The 22,257-nt window shown below is 30.3% G+C and overlaps 4 protein-coding genes across 4 annotated transcripts; 2 read left to right on the plus strand and 2 right to left on the minus strand.

The window, feature by feature from the left end:
• Positions 1-8,689: 8,689 nt before the first annotated feature.
• Positions 8,690-10,316, minus strand: LOC138340676 (uncharacterized). The gene is made up of 3 exons (XM_069292599.1): positions 9,783-10,316; positions 9,225-9,349; positions 8,690-9,105 (listed from the first exon to the last, which is right to left on the minus strand). The coding sequence occupies exons 1-3, from the start codon at positions 9,954-9,956 to the stop codon at positions 9,039-9,041; spliced, it is 366 nt and encodes a 121-aa protein (XP_069148700.1). The 5' UTR covers positions 9,957-10,316; the 3' UTR covers positions 8,690-9,038.
• A 5,161-nt stretch (positions 10,317-15,477) lies between these two features.
• On the minus strand, positions 15,478-16,490 carry LOC138340507 (uncharacterized mitochondrial protein AtMg00810-like). The gene is made up of 2 exons (XM_069292235.1): positions 16,350-16,490; positions 15,478-16,119 (listed from the first exon to the last, which is right to left on the minus strand). Exons 1-2 carry the CDS (start codon positions 16,488-16,490, stop codon positions 15,478-15,480), a joined length of 783 nt encoding a protein of 260 aa, XP_069148336.1.
• Positions 16,491-19,561: 3,071 nt separating this feature from the next.
• Positions 19,562-19,894, plus strand: LOC138340508 (uncharacterized mitochondrial protein AtMg00820-like). Its single transcript, XM_069292236.1, has one exon. The coding sequence runs from the start codon at positions 19,562-19,564 to the stop codon at positions 19,892-19,894; it is 333 nt and encodes a 110-aa protein (XP_069148337.1).
• Positions 19,895-20,157: 263 nt separating this feature from the next.
• LOC138340509 (uncharacterized mitochondrial protein AtMg00810-like) lies at positions 20,158-21,052 on the plus strand. Its single transcript, XM_069292237.1, has 3 exons — positions 20,158-20,459; positions 20,656-20,665; positions 20,786-21,052. Exons 1-3 carry the CDS (start codon positions 20,158-20,160, stop codon positions 21,050-21,052), a joined length of 579 nt encoding a protein of 192 aa, XP_069148338.1.
• The last annotated feature ends 1,205 nt before the right edge of the window (positions 21,053-22,257 follow it).

A 22,257-nucleotide genomic window follows, 5' to 3' on the forward strand; every position in this document is an offset into this window, starting at 1 on the left:
TGTGCTAAAACGAGCTCCCCGAGCTTGGTACAGTCACATTGATGCATATTTTAATCTAGCAAATTTTAGAAAATGTCCATACGAGCATACACTTTATACAAAACTTGCAGATGGGAAACTTGTGAGTTTATGCTTATACGTAAACAATTTGATTTAAACTGGGAGTAATCCTATATATCTTGAAAAATTTAAGTTATCCATGATGACTGAGTTTGATATGTCTGATCTTGGCTTGATGCATTACCTTTTGGGCATTGAAGTAAAGCAATCAAGTATTGAAATTTTTATTTCGCAAAAGAAATATATCAAGGAAACATTACAGAGTTTTGGAATATAGAGTTGCAATTCTGTCACAACACCAAAAGAGTTGGGACTGAAGTTGGAAAAGAATCTTATAGGAAAGAAGATTGACAACACTCTTTTCAAACAACTCGTGGGATGTCTGATGTATCTGACAGTCACCAGGACTAACATAATGTATTTTATTAGTCTTGTTAGCAGGTAAATAAAGCACCCAAAGAAATTTATTTTTTTTGGTTGCTACAAGAGTTCTAAGGTATTTTCAAGGTACCATTGACTACTTGAATACAAGAAAGAAGGCAAGTCAGAGTTAATTGACTTTACAGATAGTGATTTTGCTGGAGATAAAGAAGACAGGAAAAATACTTGAGCTTATATGTTTATGCTTGGATTTAAAGTTGTTTCTTGGTGCTCCAAGAAGCAACCAATTGTTACATTGTCCACTACAGAAGCAAAGTTTGTAGCTGCAACTGTGTGCTACCCAAGCAATTTGGTTGAAGAAGATATTGGTTGAGCTTTATGTTAGACAGCAAGAACCAATTCTTATTTACTGCGATAATGGCTCGGCGATTAAGCTTTCAAAGAATTCAGTATTGCATGGATGGAGCAAACACATAGATGTAAAGTTTCACTTCCTGAGATCTCTCACGAAGGAGAAAGTTATTAATATTGTCTATATTGTCTACTGTAGAAGTGAAGAAGATTCTAGTGTTTACCAAGATTTTTTGAAGACCAAGCTGCTGATATCTTCACCAAGTCCCTCATGCTGACAACATTCAGAAAGTTAAGGAAGCTACTTGGAGTTTGCACTTTAAAGGAAAGCTACGATGAATAATGTTATTCAGCTGAAGTCGTATACTTATCATTTTAAGGGAGGGTTTGTTAGATATTTTAATAAATTAAGTTTCTTCATTTCTAGATTTCAGGGTATATGGTTGTTATTCCCAAATTACTAGAAACGTGTGACTTAGTAGGTCAATTTTAATTGCTTTTATGACTTAGTGGTTGAGATAATGTAGGATTAGACATGCCTTAATTTCATAAATGTATCACTTATGCACATAATAATTTGTTATAGAAAATAGTTGTTTACAATTATCATAATAATATTAATATAATCACAGTAAATTTGTTGTAAACATATTTCTATAGTAAGATAAATATTTATAAAATTATGTATGTATATGTGTTATTAATTTATATTATTATTTTTTACATATGAATCAAATACTCATCAAAATAGTATTAAATTGAAGACAAATTCATCAAAGACATGTTAAAAGTAAATTAATGAGACAATCTTTATAATAAAATTACGAGATTATATAACTATTATATGCTTTATGCATTAGATTTCTTCTATCGAACAATATATTTATTAAGTTAATATATATTAAGGTGTGTTCATCTTTATATCCGATTAATTACTTTATAAGGTTTTAAGTGTAAATTTTATTAAATATATTAGAGGTTACATATAGCTATCTATGACTAATAATTATATCAAATTTAAATAAAATTCAACTTCACAATTACTTAAATTTTATCTTGATCCTACTTTGAGATTATTTTTTTATTTATTTTTTTGGTAATTAACTGTATATTCATTAATCAACAAATGGTATTGACAGATCATGAGAAATAACATCAGTTTGTTAACTAGAAAAAACAAAACTCAGAGGAGATACAACTTTGAGATTATTTTTTATTTGGCTTAAACCTATTCTATTAAAACATTACATAAACATTTTAGTGCAATTAATTAAAGGTGTTCGTCGTTGGATTTAATTCAATTTTATAGACATATGGTAAGCATTAAACATAATTGAATAAATAGTGGTTACCGTTAATTACTTTAAATTAAGAAAATTTACATCAAAGTTGAAGTATAAAATTGCACTAAGGATTAATTTTCACTCAAGTTCATCTTGATCAATTATTTTGAGAGAATTGTTATTTGACTCAAATTTATTCGATCGAAATAATATGCATATTGGTGATATTTCTGTTTGGTTCTATTTTAATATATGATTTAAATTGTAAATTTCAAATAATTTTAAATGATTTTAAGAAAAAACTCTTTAAGGCTCACACAAGCTTCATCATGAACAAGTGCTCTAGAAATAGTTATTTGACTCATGTCTCTATTTTGAATGTTGAATACAATAGAATACATATACATTTGGATATTTGTCATTTTTTCATGGATTGTCCAATTAGAAATACAAATGCATTTGAATACATAAATATATTAGTAGATTTGAATATAAGAGTTCATCCATTTTTTGTACAGTGGAATACATATACATCTGGATAATTATATTGCAATCAATTCATTATCATTTGTTTTTTAACTGAATTGTTTAATTGTATTGATATTTTAACAAAATTATATTAAGAAATATCAGAATACAATTATTTGCAATTACAATAAATTAAGTTAAAACAAATTATGTGAAATGCGCTAACGTTTGAACAAAAACAATAGCAACAATGAAGAATGGTGTACAATGTATTTCAATTTTTTTAAAACTGACTAGAATTCAAAAGTATCTGCTGACCATATAATTATTAGTTGTTAATGTAATGATGTGAAATTGAGAATTTTAGGACATAATTAACGAGATTGTTATAGTACTAGAAATTACCTTATATAATGCAGTATAATTGAAATTGTAAAAAAACAAGAAACAAAACAATACACAAATAAGGTGAAATATTAATTAAAATGTAATCATTTTTTTAGATAGCACTGAACTTCAATAATCTAGTTATTTATATAAATTGCTCTAAAATTAATCTCAATTTTATCAAAAGAAATTATTATTTTTATTCCACGTACCAAAACAACTCCTCAATTTTGTAAAGTCCAAATAGTAGAGGAGGCCCTTTGATCGAAAAAAATTAGAAGAGGCCCAATTCTATAAAAATGAGCCCACGAAGCATTCACACAAATAAACAATGGTCACTCTGTCCTCATAGAAGTTAACGATGGTGAAAACCCTATAAATGCCTAATAAGCTACTCTTTACATATCTCACTCCGCCGAAATAGATCAAAAGCCCTAAATTTCTCTTTTTCTTCTAGGTTTTGGATCTGTAGCTGCTCCTTTTTTCTACCATTCCCTTTTTGGCAAATCAATATATGTTTATCTATCTATTTTTTTGTTTTTTGTTTGAATTTTATGTTTTTTGGAACAAGTTGGTGTTCTTCTTTAGTGTGCGTTTGCGATTATAGGATTTTGTTGAAGATCAATAAATGTTGGGTTTGTTTTTGTGGCATAGGTGGGTGAGCGCTGAGTGGTGACTATTCTGAGTGGAGGTTATGGCTTGGAATCGAGAAGAGGGAAGCTCATCTAAGATCAAGTTCGATGAGGGGGGTAGATCTGCTATGTTTTGGGGTTTGAATTGGGAAAAAAGAGGAGATTGACGAAGTTGCCTTCAGATCCCTTTGATATGGACAGTAGCAACCAAAGGATGAATTTTTCATCCATGACTAGTTAGTTAGAGGATTTTGGCTTTATGGTAGATGAGAAATAATGAGGTTGAGAAACTGATTTGCAAGATGGGAATTCATCAGGGTGCGGGTTTTTAATTGATTGATGGAAATTGTTAGCCGCTGGGGATGAATTTGAGAGACGGGTTGAACAATGGTCATGGTCTAATGGATGGTGAATGATCATTGTGGTGTGTATGGAGGTAATCCATCAAAGGCATTGTTGGTTGTCGTCCCTTGGTTATTTAGCCTTGGGGGGACCTATTTGTAGTTGAAAGAATATGCAGCCTTTATGGGATGTTGTTGTTGGAGATCCACTTTTATGGAGAAAAATTATCATAGTTCATCCATTTTGTACTAACATCACAAATGATATCCTTATAAACTTGACGAATACAGCTCAAATCCATCTTTATTCTTTCAATCTATTTCACCGCTCAAAGCTCACTGATGTTGGTTTGAAGCTCAAAGGTCAGTTGTTTCTCTTGTGTTTTTTGCTTAGTTATTAGGAACTGTATTACCTCAACAATTATAAATAGTAAGAAATCTATTAAGCACACAGTTAATTTAGAAACCCTAACTTGTAAACCACACTTTTTCATACTAAACCTATATGCAATTTGAACTTCCATGTTGAGGTCTCTTCAGCCCACCTCAGTACTTGTTAGGTTATTCCAGGGCCTCGTCAAAATTTGACAGACAAGAGAAATGTCCTCTAATTAATGCAACACTTGAAGAAAATAATGCTTATATATAGTAATAACTAAGCTCTCTATAACTTGTGTAGGAGTCTTTCATTGTTCGCAGACGAGAAAGACAAGTGAGGGAGAAATGGCCAGTCTCCATGGCTTCACCAAGTAAGCATCGCAAACCCCAAATGATAATTCTTGAAAAATATCTATTGTGTGTGTGATTTCATTTTGTTATTTGTTGTATTTAGTATTGGAATGAAACATATCAGAGAGGATTTAGTATTCCTATGGTCTACCCCATCTATTTAGTTGTTTATTTCACATTATTTCGTTGTTGTTAATTTTCCCATATGTGTATCCCTTTTTCAAACTATTTGGCGTGCTTTAATTTATGCGGAGTTTTTTTATCCACAAGTTAAGGGTAAGATATGTTTATACTCTATCCTCTATAAATCCAACTTGGCGAGAATTTACTGGGTATCATTGTTGTTGTTGTTGTTATGGTCTACCCAAACTATTTGGGATTAATGTGTATATAGTACGAGTAGAACTTTTCCAAGAGTTCCAATTGATTATTAAAAACTTTGTTTTTCCAGCTTATATTTTGTATATCTACAACCCCTCTCTTTCGCACTTCCACATCATGGAACAATTTCATGAATGTTTGGACTAAGGTTGCATCCATGGCCCTCTAAACGCGAAATGGATACAAATCAACCCAAAAGTTGAAGAGATTTTTGTGGGATTGAATTAACCAACCTGCCTTTTGTAGGCTAGCTCTTTTTGTGTCTCCAAAATTTCTCCGTTATGACATAACTGATTTATCTAAATTTTTCTTTCACTTTCATCTTCCATATCTTCCATCTCGGCTATGTTTGATTTTGTGTTTCCTTATTTTTGTAAGTTGGATTTCACTAGGCATATTGTTATTGATGATGATAATATTTTTCACTAAGGAAAATATGGAAGAGCTCCTTCTAGTGTTGATAGTTTTAGGTGAATAAATATCAAGGTGGAAAGCTCCCATCTTAAAAATTGAATTACGATTTTGCCTCTCTACTAAATTAAGAATTTAATTAAATAATAATATTTTAATTATCTAAGATTGAATTATACAAAATTATAAATGCATCTTTCTCATATTAAAAAATGAAATTGACCTAGATTTAGATTGAATTGTAATCCAAAAATAATAGCAGAAATACCCTAGATTAGGAACGCTTTCTCTCCTAAGGAAGTTTTCGAACAAACTAAAAATTCAAAGTTTCTCTTTCTCATATCAAGATGGTGATTTTCTAATCGAACAAAAATAAACCGTAGTCGGTTCTAAAAGAAGTAACTATATAAAAACCAACTTAACACAAATATAAATTGGTTGAAAAATAAATAATGATTATCAAATAGTAGGAAGATATAAACAATATGTTCATATGTGATTTTACCATTTCCTTGTATTGCTAGCATAGACCTTTTCTTTTATGAACTTCATCGAAGTGATAGAGTATTGACACAACATGAGGAAATATTTTTCCATACACTCGACATGCAATTAAATTAGTACAAATCACCGTTATGTTTCTCTTAAATAAGTTGAATTAATATATGATTTAACTTATTTAAGTTAAAAATAACATATACTTATACTAATTTAGTTGCATGTCAAGTGAGTGATAAAAATATTTCTTTATGATTTACCCTAGTCCACTACTCTATCATTTTGATCAAGTTCATGGAAGAAAATGTTATATGATAACAATACTACGAAATGCTAAAAAATAATGCATGAATATGTTAGCTTATACAGTATTATTATTTGATATTCGTTATTTATTCGTCGATAAATTTATATTCGCGTTAAGTCAAGTTTTTTGTTAACTCTTTATGATCGACTATGTTCGATCAGAAAATCACAATCTTAATAAGAAGTTTGAATTTTTAGTTTGTTCAAAACTTACGATGGGAAAACATTTCAATCTAGGGTGTTTCTCCCTTCTATTTTTAGATGGTGACTCATTCTAGATCCACGCAAATCAACATTTTTAATATGTGGAAGATGGACGTTGAATTATTAGTTTAAGTAAAACTTCCTTACAGAGCAGCGATCTATTTAGACTGAAGTCAAAAGTTATATGTAGGAGTTGTTCACCGTATTATAGTTATGACACCAATACTACCAAATTTAGCAACTAGATAGGAGCAATGAACTCTCTTTGCTTATAAGACATGCCAATAACCATCCAAAAATAGAAGAGAGAAACAACCTAGATAGGAGCAATGAACTCTTTGCTTATAAGACTTGCCAATCACCATCCAAAAATATAAGAGAGAAACAACCTAGATAGGAGCGTTATTCCTTGTAAGAATGTTTTTAAACAAATTAAAATTTCAAAGTTCTTCTTATCAGTTGGTGATTTATGATCTAACAAGAATGAATCATAGTCTGTCCTAAAAGATTTAACAAAAAAAAACCCGACTTAACACATATAAAGTGATTGGAAAATAAATATAATAATGAATATCAAACTATTATATAAAATAGTAATAATATATAAATTAATATGTTCATGTGTGATTTTACCATTTTCTTGTATTGCTAGCATATAAGCTTTTCTTTTATGAACTTGATTCAAAATGATAGAGTAGTTACACACATGAAGAAATATTTCGCAACACACATGCAATTAAATTAGTATAAATTATCATTATGTTTCTCTTAACTAAGGTGAATTAATGTATGATTCAGCTTGATTAAGAAAAATATAATGGTAGTGTATACTAATTTAATTGCATATTTAGTGCGTGAAAAAAAAATATTTCTTTATGATGTACGACTACGCTATTATTTTTATCAAGTTCATGAAAGACAATGTTATATGCTAACAATACAATAACAAAATAGTAAAAAACCATACATGAATATGTTAAGTCGATTTTTTTGGTTACCTCTTTAGGACGACTATGATTCATTCTTGTTAGATCATAAAATCACCAACTTGATAAGAATTTTTAGGCGTTTAGATTGTAGTTTTGACTATTGTTGTCGTCTTTGAATTTTCTGTTGGACATTTTGTTGGTTATTAGTTAATTGCTTAAGTCAAATTTGTATTCTGATTAATAATAGCTAGTTTTCATATTCTGTCTCATTTTTCAGTCAAATAGACTGATTAAGAATTTGTAGTGATTCTTTAAACTCTGTTTCTCTTATCATGAAATTTGTTAGAGTTGTCTTACATTAGTTATCCTTTAAAATGTCTATATAAGCTGAAGCGCTTGATGATCATAATAGTTTTGAGAGTTCTTATATGGTAGAAGAGCAGATTCAGCAGAATGTCAATTTTTAGTGATTAATGGGAGTTTGAATCTTAATTATTCTTATTCAGTCTATTTAAATGCGTTTGATTTTAGTGATTAACATTCATTTTATTAAGTCCATTTGTTTCTTTTTTTAAAAAAAAAAAACTCTTACTGATCTTAATGAGTCTGAATGATCGACTCTATTCAAATATTAAGTGTTTCTTTTCTTAAACAAATTCTCTTCTTCGTTGCTTCTCTTCTGGACATGTTTCAAGTTTCTTCCTCTTCTTTTACAACCAAGTATCATTTTTTTTTCTTTGAATAAGTTTTCATAATCTTTTACAAGTATTTATTTAATATTTCTAATATATAAAATATCCTTGGGTGAATTGATATTTATGAAGAAACTGTTCTTGTCACAATTTGTTTGTTGTCAAAACTTCTTCAGAAGAAGTTATCATTGTTTCTTGAGAAAAAATTATTTGAAAAAACAAATAACTCATCTTTTTTCTGGGTTGAGTGATAATCTTATTCTTGAAACAATTGTTTGGAAAAAGTATTTTTTGTTTGGATCATAACTATTATTGACATAGTGTTTAATTTCAAATTTAAAAAAATATTAAAAACAAACAATCTTAATGATTTAGTGTTCAGACCTAAAAACTACATTTCAATATCCAGACAAATATTCGACATTTTAATCTTAATACTAATCTTAATATTCAGATGCCGCATTTAGATTCAGGCCTCTTAATTTTAACGAAAACAAATAAGGCCTAAATCTGCTTAAGAACTGGACCATATTAGGTGTATAGTACGCAATCTTACCTAATATTTCTGTCATCCAAAAATATTCATTTGTTCAGGTAATACTCCGCAGCATTAGGAATTATGTTATGCTAATAATATTGAAGCAGGACAAACATTTTCTGTCACTAAACAGTAAAATCCATTCTTATATATACAAATTGTGAGGATTGGAAGCAAAACATTAGGTTGAAAGTGAAAAATAAATTGTTAATACACAAGTTGTACTACTTATATACATTTTAATTAATAAAGAAAAAAAAAAAGCAAGCCAATACCCCTCTTTTTTTTGTGAAATTATACTAGCTATTAGAATAACGACAACTATCATGAGTCTGAATAGAACAGAACGGATACATAATATTCGAGTAACAATATCTAATTAGCTTAAAGTTGAAGCATATATATAATCGAGTTGATTTAACCCGTTAAGAATGCACAAAATCTCTTTCATTCCACAGCAACATCAGCTATATGAAACCAATTTCTTTGGAGGAGCTCTACAATCTCTTCATCTCTGGATATTGTAACATGTTATAGTAAGTATCATAAATAAAATTAATATTATATAATTGTATTATTTAATAATGTTATATATGTTCTAAGTATTACAATAATAATGTTACATATATATACCTTGATTTAGAAGGAGACTTTGGGGTTTGGTGACAAAAACGAGGGCCTTCATCATATCCTTCACATGTGATTTCTCCATATTCATCTCTATAAAAAACTACACCCGTTGACTTATCTTCAAATACCTATATATATTCATATAAATATAATAAATATATTACGAAAAATCAGTAAACGTTTGTACATGAATTGATTGATATTTTTTTTAAAAAAATAGTAGTACGAATAAGAAGTGAAATTGATTACATATAATTAATGTAAAAAAAATAAGATGTTGACGTCTAACTGAATTCAAAATTTAGCTCATGAACGAAGGATATTGCTTAAATCCTTATAAAAAAAACCTTTCATTTCTTTTTCACGTTCAAAACTGGACATCTGATGTATGAATAATTTAATATGAAGGTCCAACATCAATTTCAAATTATTGGAATGACTCCTACTCTAATACATGTCTAGATAGACTCTAGGCCTTATATAATTTTATATAAAAATTAAAGCAGACAAAGGTCTTGGAGATCGAATCCACCATCACCTTTAGTATAAAGAATGAAATACCTTAAGCCCATTTTTCGAAGTTAATTTGATCTGACACGGAGTTGTTGACGATAACGATGATGATGATGATGATGCAAACACTACTCGTCTATGGACAGGCAATCTTACTGTCCTTGTAGTGAAAGATGATTTGGTAACTAGAAAAGATGTTGAAAGAGAGTTTACCACAGCCATTGAAGTTAATGGAGAGAAGAAAAAGAAGAAGAAAAGAGTGAGAGAAAGCTAAGGAATGTTAGTTTATGGTATGAAGTATAGTTGTTGAGGGACTTTATATTATATAGTTTTTTCTGTAACTTAATCTTGCTATACTGTTTGGGGAAGACTTAGTACACATTACTACTTTTAATTTGTAGTACCTAACAAAAAGAGTTTGGATTTTATTTGCTTATATTATATATTATAGTATATCTAACTGCTTGGTGCTAGAGTTTTTTTAATTTGTTTTGGTAAGTTAAAATAGATGATGAATAATAGTTTCTTTGTTATAATTTATTTGTTTTGTGTTGATTTGAACTAAATCATTTAAAAAAATAAAAAGAAATTTTGAATCTTGTGATCTTAAATCTAAGATATGTTGTTATATGTACCAAAATGTGCTTTAATCGAATGGTTTTAAACATCTCAAGTGGAAAAATTATAGATAAAAGAGTTATCACAAAAAAAAACTTTTTTTTAATTGAAATGGACTAAGAAGAAAAGTAGGACAAATAAATTGAAATGAAGAGAGCAATACTTGTTTCGATGGTTGTTATCTATTGTATTACATTGCTTTTAGGTACTATATTTGTTTTTTATTATTACGTTTTGAATTTGTTTATATCATATTGTTAAATTCATTAGGTTATAAGACGATTAAAATTCTCATTTTATGTAATGTGATCGTGTTGTTATATTTTCTTCTTTTTTTGATAATATTATAAATTTATTTTTAAAATTATTAATATGTATCATAATATATATAGCAACAAAAAATAATATAGTCTATCCAAATATATTTAAAAACAATACAACATAATACGGTATAAAATAAGTTTCAACCATCCATAGTGAAACCAAATATTCATCCTCAAGAAACATAGTGAGTTTCAAGTCGAAATTGAGGTTATATAGTGCTTTGACTATCAACATAAAATAGATCAATTATATTTTAGTAATAATAATTAGCAAAAGGAATATACATATAAAAATTATAATTATTATTGGAAATAATTATTGGATCAAGTCCATGGTCTAATTTTATTCCATTAGTTATTTAGTTTGTCCTCTTTTTTAATGATAATCACATTTTTTTAATAAAGATTCCACTATGAGCATAGTAAAATATAGTTTCTTTCATATTAGATGATGATTACGATTAATAAAACGTTATATATCTCTAAAGAATATCTAAATTGTGGACAAATGATGTTCATCCACATTGTGAGAATATTTGACAATTAATAACATAAGTCATGATTACTGCAGAGTCACTTCGGCTTTAAAGAAATTCGTAAATCTTTTGAACTAATATTTACGATTCATGTACTACAACTATTATATATATAATGGTCATCTTTGTTGTTGTTGTTGTTATGGTCTAGCCTTACTATTTGGGATTAATGTGTATATAGTAGGAGTATAACTTTTCCAAGAGTTCCACTTGATTATTAAAAACTTTGCTTTTCCAGCTTATATATTGTGTATCTACAACCCCTCTCTTTAGCACTTCCACATCATGAAATAATTTCATTTAATGTTTGGACTAAGGTTGAGGCCATGATCCTCTAAACGCGATATGGATAGAAATCATCCCAAAAGTTTGAGAGATTTTTGTGGGATTGAATGAACCAACCTGCCTTTTGTAGGCTAGCTCTTTTTGTGTGTTAATAGTTAAATGAACTTGTCTCCAAAGTTTCTCTGTTATCACATAACTGATTTATCTAAATTTTTCTCACTTTCATCTTCCATCTCGGCTATGTTTGATTCACTGTTTCCTTCTCTTTTTAAGTTGGATTGATGTCATTGAGTTGAAGATCTTTCATAAACAACCTCTTTATCTCCACAAAGTAGTGGTAAGATTTGCACTCTGTACATTCTACATACTCTACTAAGTGAGATTTCACTAGGTATATTGTTGTTGATGATGATAATATTTTTCACTAGGGAAAATATTGAAAAGCTCCTTCTTCTGTTGATAGTTTTAGATGAATAAATATTAAGGTGGAAAGCTTCCATCTTAAAAACTGAATTACCATTTTACCGCTCTACTAAATTAAGAATTTAATTAAATAATAATATTTTAATTATCTAAAGATTGAATTATATAAAATTATAAATGCATCTTTCTTATATTAAAAAATAAAATTGACCTAGATTTAAAATGAATTGTAATCCAAAAATAGAAAGTAGAAACGCTTTCTCTCCTAAGGAAGTTCTCAAACAAACTAAAAATTCAAAGTTCCTCTTTCTCCTATCAAGATGGTGATTTTCTAATCGAACAAGAATGAACTGTAGTTGGTTCTAAAAGAAGTAACTATAAAAAAAACTTAACACAGATAAATTGGTTTAAAAATACATAATGAATATCAAATAGTAAGATTATATAAATCAACATGTTAATCTGTAATTTTACCATTTCCTGAATTGCTACCATAGACCTTTTCTTTTATGAACTTCATCGAAATGATAAGTATTGGTACAACATGAGGAAATATTTTGCCACACACTCACATGCAATTAAATTAGTCTTAGGTTATTAGCATTTTAATATTAATATTTAACATATTAAATTGCTTTATTTTGAAGTTATAAGAATGACCATTGGTAGGCATTTGTGTTTTAAACTACCAATTTAATCATGATATTCATCTTTGACTTGGTAGTCATGTAATGCCATTACTTTTGGCTTTGTTGGCGGAATTCATTATGAGATACAAACATTCCAATAAACATTGGAATGGATAACTTCTACATCATCCATTAGCATTGCTTATCCATCACTTTATTTCATTCTTAATTCCTCCATTACTCTTTGTAACATATGTAACTCCTTTGTAACTTATGAAACTCCTAAGACCATTATCTTCACTATTTAGTACCTCCATTATCTTCCTATTCATTGCTAGGAAGACTTCTTGTAGTATAAATAGTGGTGGTCTTCATTTGGTTTGGAACACACACAAAACACAAGAGAAAACAAAGAGTGAAAGAGCTAGTCTAAAAGAGAGTTCTTATTAGTTGAAGGGAGGTGTTTTTTTTTTGTGGAGCTTTGGACTCAACTCTTGTCCAGAGTTGTTAAGTTATACTTTGTAAAGGTTGTTGTATCCTGGAGGGGACAAGTCAAAGAGGACTACTGCTGGACCGGTGAAAATATTTGCTGCAGTGGGCTTGAATCTCCTTAAAGAGAGCGAGATATCCGCGCCTCAGCTTGAAGAGATTAATTTCTTCATTTTATATTCAATTGTAATCTTGCAATTTTATTATCTTGTAAGTTTTTTCACTAACAATTAGTATAAAGCACCGTTATGTTTCTCTTAACTAAGTTGTATTCATATATGATATAACTTACACTAACTTAATTGCATGTCAAGTGTATGACAAAATATTTCTTTATGATGTATTACTACGCTATCATTTTGATCAAGCTCACGAAAGAACATGTTATATGCTAACAATACAACAAAGAAATAGTAAAAAGTCATACATGAATATGTTAGAATATACAATATTATTATTTAATGTAATAACTTGATACTCATTATTTATTCGCCAACGAATTTATATTTGCATTAAGTCGGTTTTTTTGTTACCTCTTTAGGACCCACTATGAATCATTCTTGTTCAATCATAAAATCACCGTCTTGCTAATAGGAGGATCTTATGGGAAAATCTTAGGAACATTAAAACATCTTATAAAGATATGTGGCTCATTAGAGGTGATTTTAATGAGCTAACTTTTTTTCTTTTTTTTTAATAGAAAAAAAAAGGATCTCAATGAGAAGCACAAGCAAGTGGGATTAGGCTTCCTTACTAATCTTGATGAGGTAAAGGACCTCTACAAATTAACAAGCATGAATAAACTACGAGCTAGAGAAAGCTAGATATTGCATATTCATCATAGAGTTTATAATAAATTCTATGATGATACTACAATGAGAATGCTTAAGTAATTCAAAAATACAAAATCTAAGAATAAGGTTGGTTATCAAAGGAATTCTGGAAGAAGAAAAAAACAGTGGTAACCCTTTCTGAGTAATTACAAAAAATTGTGTTCTATTGGCTTATTTGAGATCTCGACAATTATTTTGGGGTTTATCTGATTGTTTGAGGTTTTTGTATTGGATTTGAGTTTTATCTAATTATTTGATTATTTGTCAAAGCAGATATTGAATGTATCAACTTCTTTTTTGCTTATGATTCAGAATTTTCCTGGTTCTAATTTTACTCTCCTTGAGAATTTTTTGTAATTTGCACTTCTAACTCGCATTTGTCTATTCTCGTGAAGCTTAGTACTGAAGAGAAGCAATAGATAGGTGCAAAAAGGTTTCAAGTTCATGTTCAATTAAGTTTTTTTGTGAGTTTCATGGGATAAAACAACAACTTACTACAGCTTATACTCCTCAACGAAATGGAGTATGTGAGAGGAAGAATGGAACAATCATGAACGTTGTATGAAGCCTTTTACAAAAGAGCCATGCTCCAAAAGTTTTTTGGCCTGAAGCAGTTTGTTGGAGCGCTTATGTGCTTAATCAAAGTCCGTCTCGTTCTATTCAGCTTTGACACCAGATGAAGCTTAGAGTGGACAACAACCAGATGTTCAACATTAATGAGTGTTTGGGTGCATTGCATATTCTCATGTTCCAGATCAGAAAAGGACAAAGCTTGATGGCAAAGTCAATAAGTGAGTTTTTCATAGGTGTTAGCGGGGAGTCGAAATCTTAAAAGTTGTACAATAGTGATTATCAATTGTGGTGTAGTGTTTGATGTAGATAATTTATTGGTCGTGTGAAGAAAAGCCAAATAACCAATAACTCCTTTGGATCTTGACGATGGAGATAAAGAGCAAGAGCTGTAGAAAATATGAAAGGAAAAATAATATCATTAGAAAATGCTCAATTTTATTATAGGCTACTTAAGTCCACTTGAGATGATTACAATCATCAACTACATCACAATTTATACTACTCAAAATAGAAAACAAAAAGTCTTGGACAAATAACTAAATACATGTATCACAATTTACTAGATACATGTACTACGGAATTTTAAAAGACTTCTTCAAAAACTATGAGACAATTTTGGAAGACTAAACATTGATGCATTAATTCCAACACTCCCCCTTAATGCATTTGCTTGATAACTCCAATGCGTTCTCGAAGATAACAAAATTTTTCTCTATGAAGTTCTTTGGTGAAAATGTCAGCAAGTTGTTCTCCTGTCTGACAATAATGCAACTGAATTTCGCCTTTCTTTTGTGCTTCTCGGATAAAATGACACTTTATGGAAATATGCTTTGATCTTTCATGGCTGACTGGATTCTTGGCAATTGCAATTGCTGATTTTTTATCATAATATAGAACAGTCCTTTTTTGTTTTGTTTTTCACCAATTTCTTCAAATATTCTCCTAAGCCAAATAGCTTGAGAAGTAGTCTTGGATGCTGAAACATATTCTGCTTCGGCAGTGGATTGAGCAACAACACTTTGTTTTTTTGATAACTAAGAACAAATGCTTGATCTAAATAAGAAAGCATAACCAGAGATACTCTTCTTGTCATCTATACTTCCAGCCCAATCACTATCAGAATAACCAATTAAGTTCAAATTTTCATCAAATTTGTACATTATCCCATAATCCATTGTTCCTTGCAAGTAGCGTAGAACACGCTTTGCAGCTCCAAAATGCACTTGGCTTGGTTCTTGCATGAATCTTGATAATAAACTAGCAGCAAACATAATATCTGCCCTTGTTGAAGTAAGATATAGCACACTTCCAATCAAACTCCTAAAATGTGAGCTATTAACTTTCTTTTCTCCGTCATCTTTTCTAGAATTCTCATTTGCTGCAAATGGTACGGCCACAGACCTGCAATCCATCATTTTGAATTTTTGAAGAATACTTTTAGTATAGTTCTTTTGAGAAATGAAAATTCCTTCTTTCACTTGAGAAACTTCGATTCCCAAGAAGTAATTTAGTAATCCAAGATCACTCATTTCATAAGCTTGCATCATATATTGTTTGAAATTTTGCATCATCTTTACATCACTTCTTGTAAAGAGCAAATCATCCACATAGAGACAAACAATGATAATGATGTCATGTTCTTTCTTCACATACAAAGTGGCTTCACTTTTACTTCTCTGAAAATTATTTTTCAGAAAGTATGTATCGATTTCATTGTACCGGGCTCTTGGAGCTTGCTATAGCCCGTAAAGATCTTTTTTTAGTCTATACACCTTTTCTTCTCCCCATTAAACAAAAAGTCCATGAGGTTGCTATAAATATCTTCATCAAGTTTTCAATTCATAAATGTTGATTTAACATCAAGTTGAAATATCTTCCATTTCTTTTGTGCAGCAACAACAATTACAGTTCTAATTGTCTCAAGACGAGCAACTGGAGAGAAAGTTTCATAAAAATCAATACCTGGTTTCTGCGTGAAGCCTCTAGCAACCAAACTTGTTTTGTGCTTTTGAATATCTCCTTCCTGATTGAGTTTGATTTTGTCCATTTTAGACTTACAACTTCTTTTTCTCTAGGAATATCCACAAGCTCCCACGTATTTTTTTTTCGATCATTCAAATTTCTTTTTCCATGGTTTTCTGCCAAACATCATGCTTTATTGCTTCTTCATAATTTTTTGGCTCAACACCGGAAAAATTACATCTTTGATAAATGTCACTCAATATTTTTGTTCCTCTTGGAGGCGGTTCTTCATTATCTGAATCTGGGATTTCTCTCCCTTGAGAGACATCTTCATCTTTCTCATCCTCTTCTTGATTTAAAGATAGGACAGTAGTATTCTCTATCTTTTTATCCTCCCAATTCCATGTTGTTTTTTCATCAAAAATGACATCTCTACTAACAACAAGTTTGTTAGTTTTGTCATCGAGAAGCCTATATCCTTTTGTCACATCACTATAACCAAGAAAGACACATTTTTGACTTTTTTCATCCAATTTTGTTATTTTCTCAGCAGGTACATGAGCATAACAAATACACCCAAATTTTTTAAAATAACTTACAGAAGGTTTAATTCCACTCCAAGCTTCAACTGGTGTCTTGTCCTTTAGTGCCTTTGTTGGACACCTTTTAAGGATGTGCAGTGTTGTATGCACTTGCCCAAAAATATTTTGGCAGCCCTTTCTCATTCATCATAGTTCTGGCCATTTAAACAATTGTTCTATTTCTTCTTTCAGATACACCATTTTGTTGAGGAGTATACCCTGTTGTAAGTTGCCTCTGAATGCCTTCATTTTTGTAATATTCTTTAAATTCTCGACTTGTGTATTCACCTCCTCGATCACTGCGAATGGTTTTGATGTTGCAACCTTTTTGCTTCTCAACAAGGGCTTTAAATTTCTTGAATGTAGCAAATGCTTCTGACTTTTCTTTAAAAATTAAACACTAGTCATTCTTGAGAAATCATCAATAAAGATTATAAAATGCCTTTGACTTCCAAGAGATGGAGTCTTCATTGGTCCACAAATGTCGGTATGAATTAGTTCCAAAAATACACTTGCTCTCTAAGACACCCCTTTTGGAAAAGACTTCATGTGTTGCTTTCCCATGATACAACTTTGACATGTATCCACCTCAGTATGTATCTCAGGAAGGCCTTGCACCATGTCCTTTTGCTTAAGAAGCTTTAAACCATGAAAATTCAAGTGACAATATCTTTTGTGCCAAAGCCATGAATCATCTACAATTTCATTTTTAATGCATTGTAATGAAATTACAAAGGGAAGTTTCTTTTTATCATCTTTACTTCAACAATGACTTGATTTGGCTCAATTTTATCATAAATCTTGCAATAATTATCTCTAAACACAAGAGAATAACCATTTTCCATGAGTTGACCAACACTAAACAAATTTTCTTCCAAGTCAGGAACATAAAGAACATCATGAATTTGCTTACCGCATCCTTTCATGTTGATCGAAATAGTACTTTTACCTTTCGCATCAACTAATGCTCCATTCCCCATCTTCACTTTAGTAGTGATGCGCTATTGAACTTAGAGGCGATTAGAACTTCTAGAATAGTTATTATTAATTGACAGAAAAGCCTTTCATCTCCAGTCATGTGATTATTACAACCACCATCAACATACCATTCATTGCTTTTTGTTGAATCATCAGATTTAGAAGCAAAGAAAAGATTTTCTTCCCTTTCTTCCTCATGTTTTTCACAAAAATTTGCTTGCTCCCGTTTCTTGTGCCAACAATCCTTTTCAACGTGTCCAAACATTTTACAAAAGTAACATTGGGGCTTGCCTTTGTGCCAACATTTTTCTGCATTGTGATTAGTCTTTTTGCAAACTTTACAAAAAAGACTAGAGTTTTTCTCACCTTGTTCTTCAACCTTCTTGGAAGAACCGTCATGATCCTCCGTCTCTTTGGGTTGATCTTTAAGAAAAAAACTTCGCTTCTCGTGTGCACGAAATGATCCAACTAGCTCTTTGATGGAAAGCTTAGAAAGATCTTTCGTCTCCTCAGTGATAGCAACGATGTACTCATAATTTTCTGTGACACTAATTAGAATACTTTCCACAACTTGTTGTTCAAAAATTGTATCACTGTGATTTCTTATTTCATTAACAATATTCATGACTCTTGTGCAATATTCATCAATTTTTTCAGATTCTATCATCTTTAAATTTTGAAACTCTCTTCTAAGAGTTTAAAGATTCATAGTGCGTACCTTTTCGTCACCATACGCCTCAGTTTCAATAAAATTCCAAGCTTCTTTGCAGTCTCACAAGTAGCAATTTTTGCAAAATATGCTCTTGAGACTCCCATTTGGATTTTTCTCAAGGATTTTGCATCTTGACGATACTTAGCCTCAAGATTTTTCATCTCTGCTGTTGTAAGATCACCATCATTTTCTTGCTCTTCAAAGCCATTTGCAATAATAGTCCACAAACCTTCAGCTTTCAAATGTGTTCTCATTCTTATCTTCCAGTATTCAAAATCAGTTCCATAAAAAAATGGAGTAAGAACAACTGAAGAATCAGCACCTTCATTTGTTTTGGATTTCATATTCTTTTTCTTCACCTAACCTCAGATTAAGAACGAAAACCTGCACTTGATATCAATTTGTAGGAAATATGAAAGGAAAAATAATATATTTACAAAATGTTCAAGTTTATTATAGGCTACTTAAGTCCATTTGATATGATTACAATCATCAACTACATCACTATATATACTACTCAAAATAGAAAACAAAAAGTCTTGCACAAATAACTAAATACATGTATCACAATTTACTAGATACATGTACTACGAAATTCTAAAAAGACTTCTTGAAAAACTAAGATTCAATTTTGGAAGACTAAACATTGATGCATTAATTCCAACAAGAGCAACTAGTAGCTGATGAAGGTGATTCTACCTTGGTACATCAAGAAGGAACCAACTTCGACCTCAACAAAATCGAACAAGGCAAACATGGATGGCATATGGGTGAGTGGAAATGTTCAATCTGGAAATAAATTCATCTACATATTTAGCTTTATTTTCTGGTTGTGATCCCATAAAATTTGAGGATGCCTATAAAGATGTAAAGTGGCAAAAAGCAATGGATGTTGAGATTGCCGCTATTGGAAAAAACAATACATGGGAGCTTATGGATCTTCCAAAAGTCCAAAGATCTATTGGAGTTAAATGGATTTATAAAACCAAACTCAATGAGTCTGGTGAAGTTGATAAGTCCAAGGCGCTCTTGGTTGTGAAAGGATACAATCAAGAGTATGGTGTGGATCACAAAGAGGTCTTTACCCCGGTAATTAGACTTGATACCATCGGATTGATGTTGGCATTGGCAGCTCAAAACAATTGGCCGATTTATCAACTTGACGTGAAATCAGCCTTTTGGCACGGAGAGTTGCAAGAGCACATATATGTTGATTAACCTCCTGATTATGTGATGCATGAAAGTGATCATAAAGTTTATGGATTGAAAAAAGGCTTTATATGTGCTAAAAAAGCTCCTCGAGCTTGGTACAGTCACATTGATGCATATTTTAATCTAGCAAATTTTAGAAAATGTCCATACGAGCATACACTTTATATACAAAACTTGCGAATGGGAAACTTGTGATTTTATGCTTATACGTAAACTATTTGATTTAAACTGGGAGTAATCCTATATATTTTGAAAAATTTAAGTTAACCATGACGACTGAGTTTGATATGTCTGATCTTGGCTTGATGCATTACTCTTTGGGCATTGAAGTAAAGCAATCAAGTATTGAAATTTTTACTTCGCAGAAGAAATATATCCAGGAAACATTACAGAGTTTTGGAATGCAGAGTTGCAATTCTGTCACAACACCAACAGAGTTGGAACTGAAATTGGAAAAGAATCTTATAGGAAAGAAGATTGACAACACTTTTTTCAAACAACTCGTGGGATGTCTGATGTATCTGACAGTCACCAGGCCTAACATAATGTATTTTGTTAGTCTTGTTGGCAGGTAAATAAAGCATCGAAAAGAGATTCTTTTGTTTGTTGCTACAAGAATTCTAAGGTATTTTCAAGGTACCATTGACTACTTGAATACAAGAAAGAAGGCAAGTCAGAGTTAATTGGCTTTACAGATAGTGATTTTGCTGGAGATAAAGAAGACAGGAAAAGCACTTTTGTTTATATGTTTATGCTTGGATTTGAAGTTGTTTCTTGGTACTCCTAGAAGAAACCAATTGTTACATTATCCACTATAGAAGCAAAATTTGTAGTTGCAACTGTGTGCGCTACCCAAGCAATTTGGTTGAAGAAGATATTGGTTGAGCTTCATGTTAGACAGCAAGAACCAATCTTATTTACTGCGATAATGTCTCGGCGATTAAGCTTTCAACGAATTCAGTATTGCATGGATGGAGCAAACACATAGATGTTAAGTTTCACTTCTTGAGATCTCTCACGAAGGAGAAAGTTATTGATATTGTCTACTGTAGAAGTGAAGACCAAGCTGCTGATATCTTCACAAAGTCCCTCAAGTTAGCAACATTCAGAAAGTTAAGGAAGCTACTTGGAGTTTGCACTTTAAAGGAAAGCAACGATGAATAATGTTATTAAGCTGAAGTCGTAAGACTTATCATTTTAAGGGAGGGTTTATTAGATATTTTAATAAATTAAGTTTCTTCATTCCTAGATTTCAGGGTATATGGTTGTTATTCCCAAATTACTGGAAACGTGTGACTTAGTGGGTCAATTTAATTTCTTTTATGGCTTAGTGGTTGAGATAATGTAGGATTAGACTTGCCTTAATTTCATAAAGGTATCACTTATGCACATAATAATTTGTTATAGAAAATAGTTGTCTACAATTATCATAATAGTATTAATATAATTATGGTAAATTAGTTGTAAACATATTTCTATAGTAAGATAAATATTTATAAAATTATGTATGTATATGTGTTATCTGAGTGATTTCTACACTTGATAAATATAGTACTAGCATATTATTATTTTTTACACATGAATCATATACTCATCAAAATAGTATTAAATTGAAGACAAATTCATCAAAGACATGTTAAAAGTAAATTAATAAGACAATCTTTATAATAAAATTATGAGATTAATTAACTATTATATGTTTTATGCCCTAGATTTCTTCTATCGAACAATATATTTATTAAAATAGTATATTAAAGGTGTGTTCATCTTTATATTCGATTAATTACTTTTTAAGGTTTTAATTGTAAATTTTATTAAATATATTACAGGTTAGATATAGCTATCTATGACTAATAATTATATCAAATTTAAATAAAAATCAACTTCAGAATTACTTAAATTTTATCTTGATCCTACTTTGAGATTATTATTTTTTTGGTAATTAACTGTATATTCATTAATCAACAAATGGTATTGACAGATTATGACAAATTGCATCACAGTTTGTTAACTAGAAAAAACAAAACTCAGAGGAGATATAAGGGATGTGTTCAAGATTTCTACTTTTGCCTTCAAAAAGTCTAATTTCAGATTATTTTTTGTTTGGCTCAAACCTATTCTATTAAAACAATACATATACATTTTAATGCAATTAATTAAAGGTGTTCATCGTTGGATTTAATTCAATTTTATATACATATTGTTAAGCTTTAAACATAATTGAATAAATAGTGATTACCGTTAATTACTTTAAATTAAGAAAATTTACAGCAAAGTAGAAGTATAAAATTACACTAAGGATTAAGTTTCACTCAAGTTCATCTTGATCAATTATTTTGAGAGAATTATTATTTGACTCAAATTTATTC

Source organism: Solanum lycopersicum, chromosome 12, assembly GCF_036512215.1.
Source record: "Solanum lycopersicum chromosome 12, SLM_r2.1".
NCBI lineage: Eukaryota > Viridiplantae > Streptophyta > Magnoliopsida > Solanales > Solanaceae > Solanum > Solanum lycopersicum.

Excerpts from the sequence above, each read along its gene's own strand:
- LOC138340508 (XM_069292236.1), top strand. The coding sequence starts at position 19,562 with ATGGATGTTGAGATTGCCGCTATTGGAAAAAACAATACATGGGAGCTT.
- LOC138340509 (XM_069292237.1), top strand. The coding sequence starts at position 20,158 with ATGACGACTGAGTTTGATATGTCTGATCTTGGCTTGATGCATTACTCT.
- LOC138340507 (XM_069292235.1), bottom strand. The coding sequence starts at position 16,490 with ATGGACAAAATCAAACTCAATCAGGAAGGAGATATTCAAAAGCACAAA. Across the intron at positions 16,120-16,349 it reads GTCTTGAGACAATTAGAACT|AGAAGTAAAAGTGAAGCCAC; the intron begins GTAATTGTTGTT and ends AATAATTTTCAG.
- LOC138340676 (XM_069292599.1), bottom strand. The coding sequence starts at position 9,956 with ATGGCTGTGGTAAACTCTCTTTCAACATCTTTTCTAGTTACCAAATCA. Across the intron at positions 9,350-9,782 it reads CTTCGAAAAATGGGCTTAAG|GTATTTGAAGATAAGTCAAC; the intron begins GTATTTCATTCT and ends GAATATATATAG. Across the intron at positions 9,106-9,224 it reads AAGTCTCCTTCTAAATCAAG|AGATGAAGAGATTGTAGAGC; the intron begins GTATATATATGT and ends TACAATATCCAG.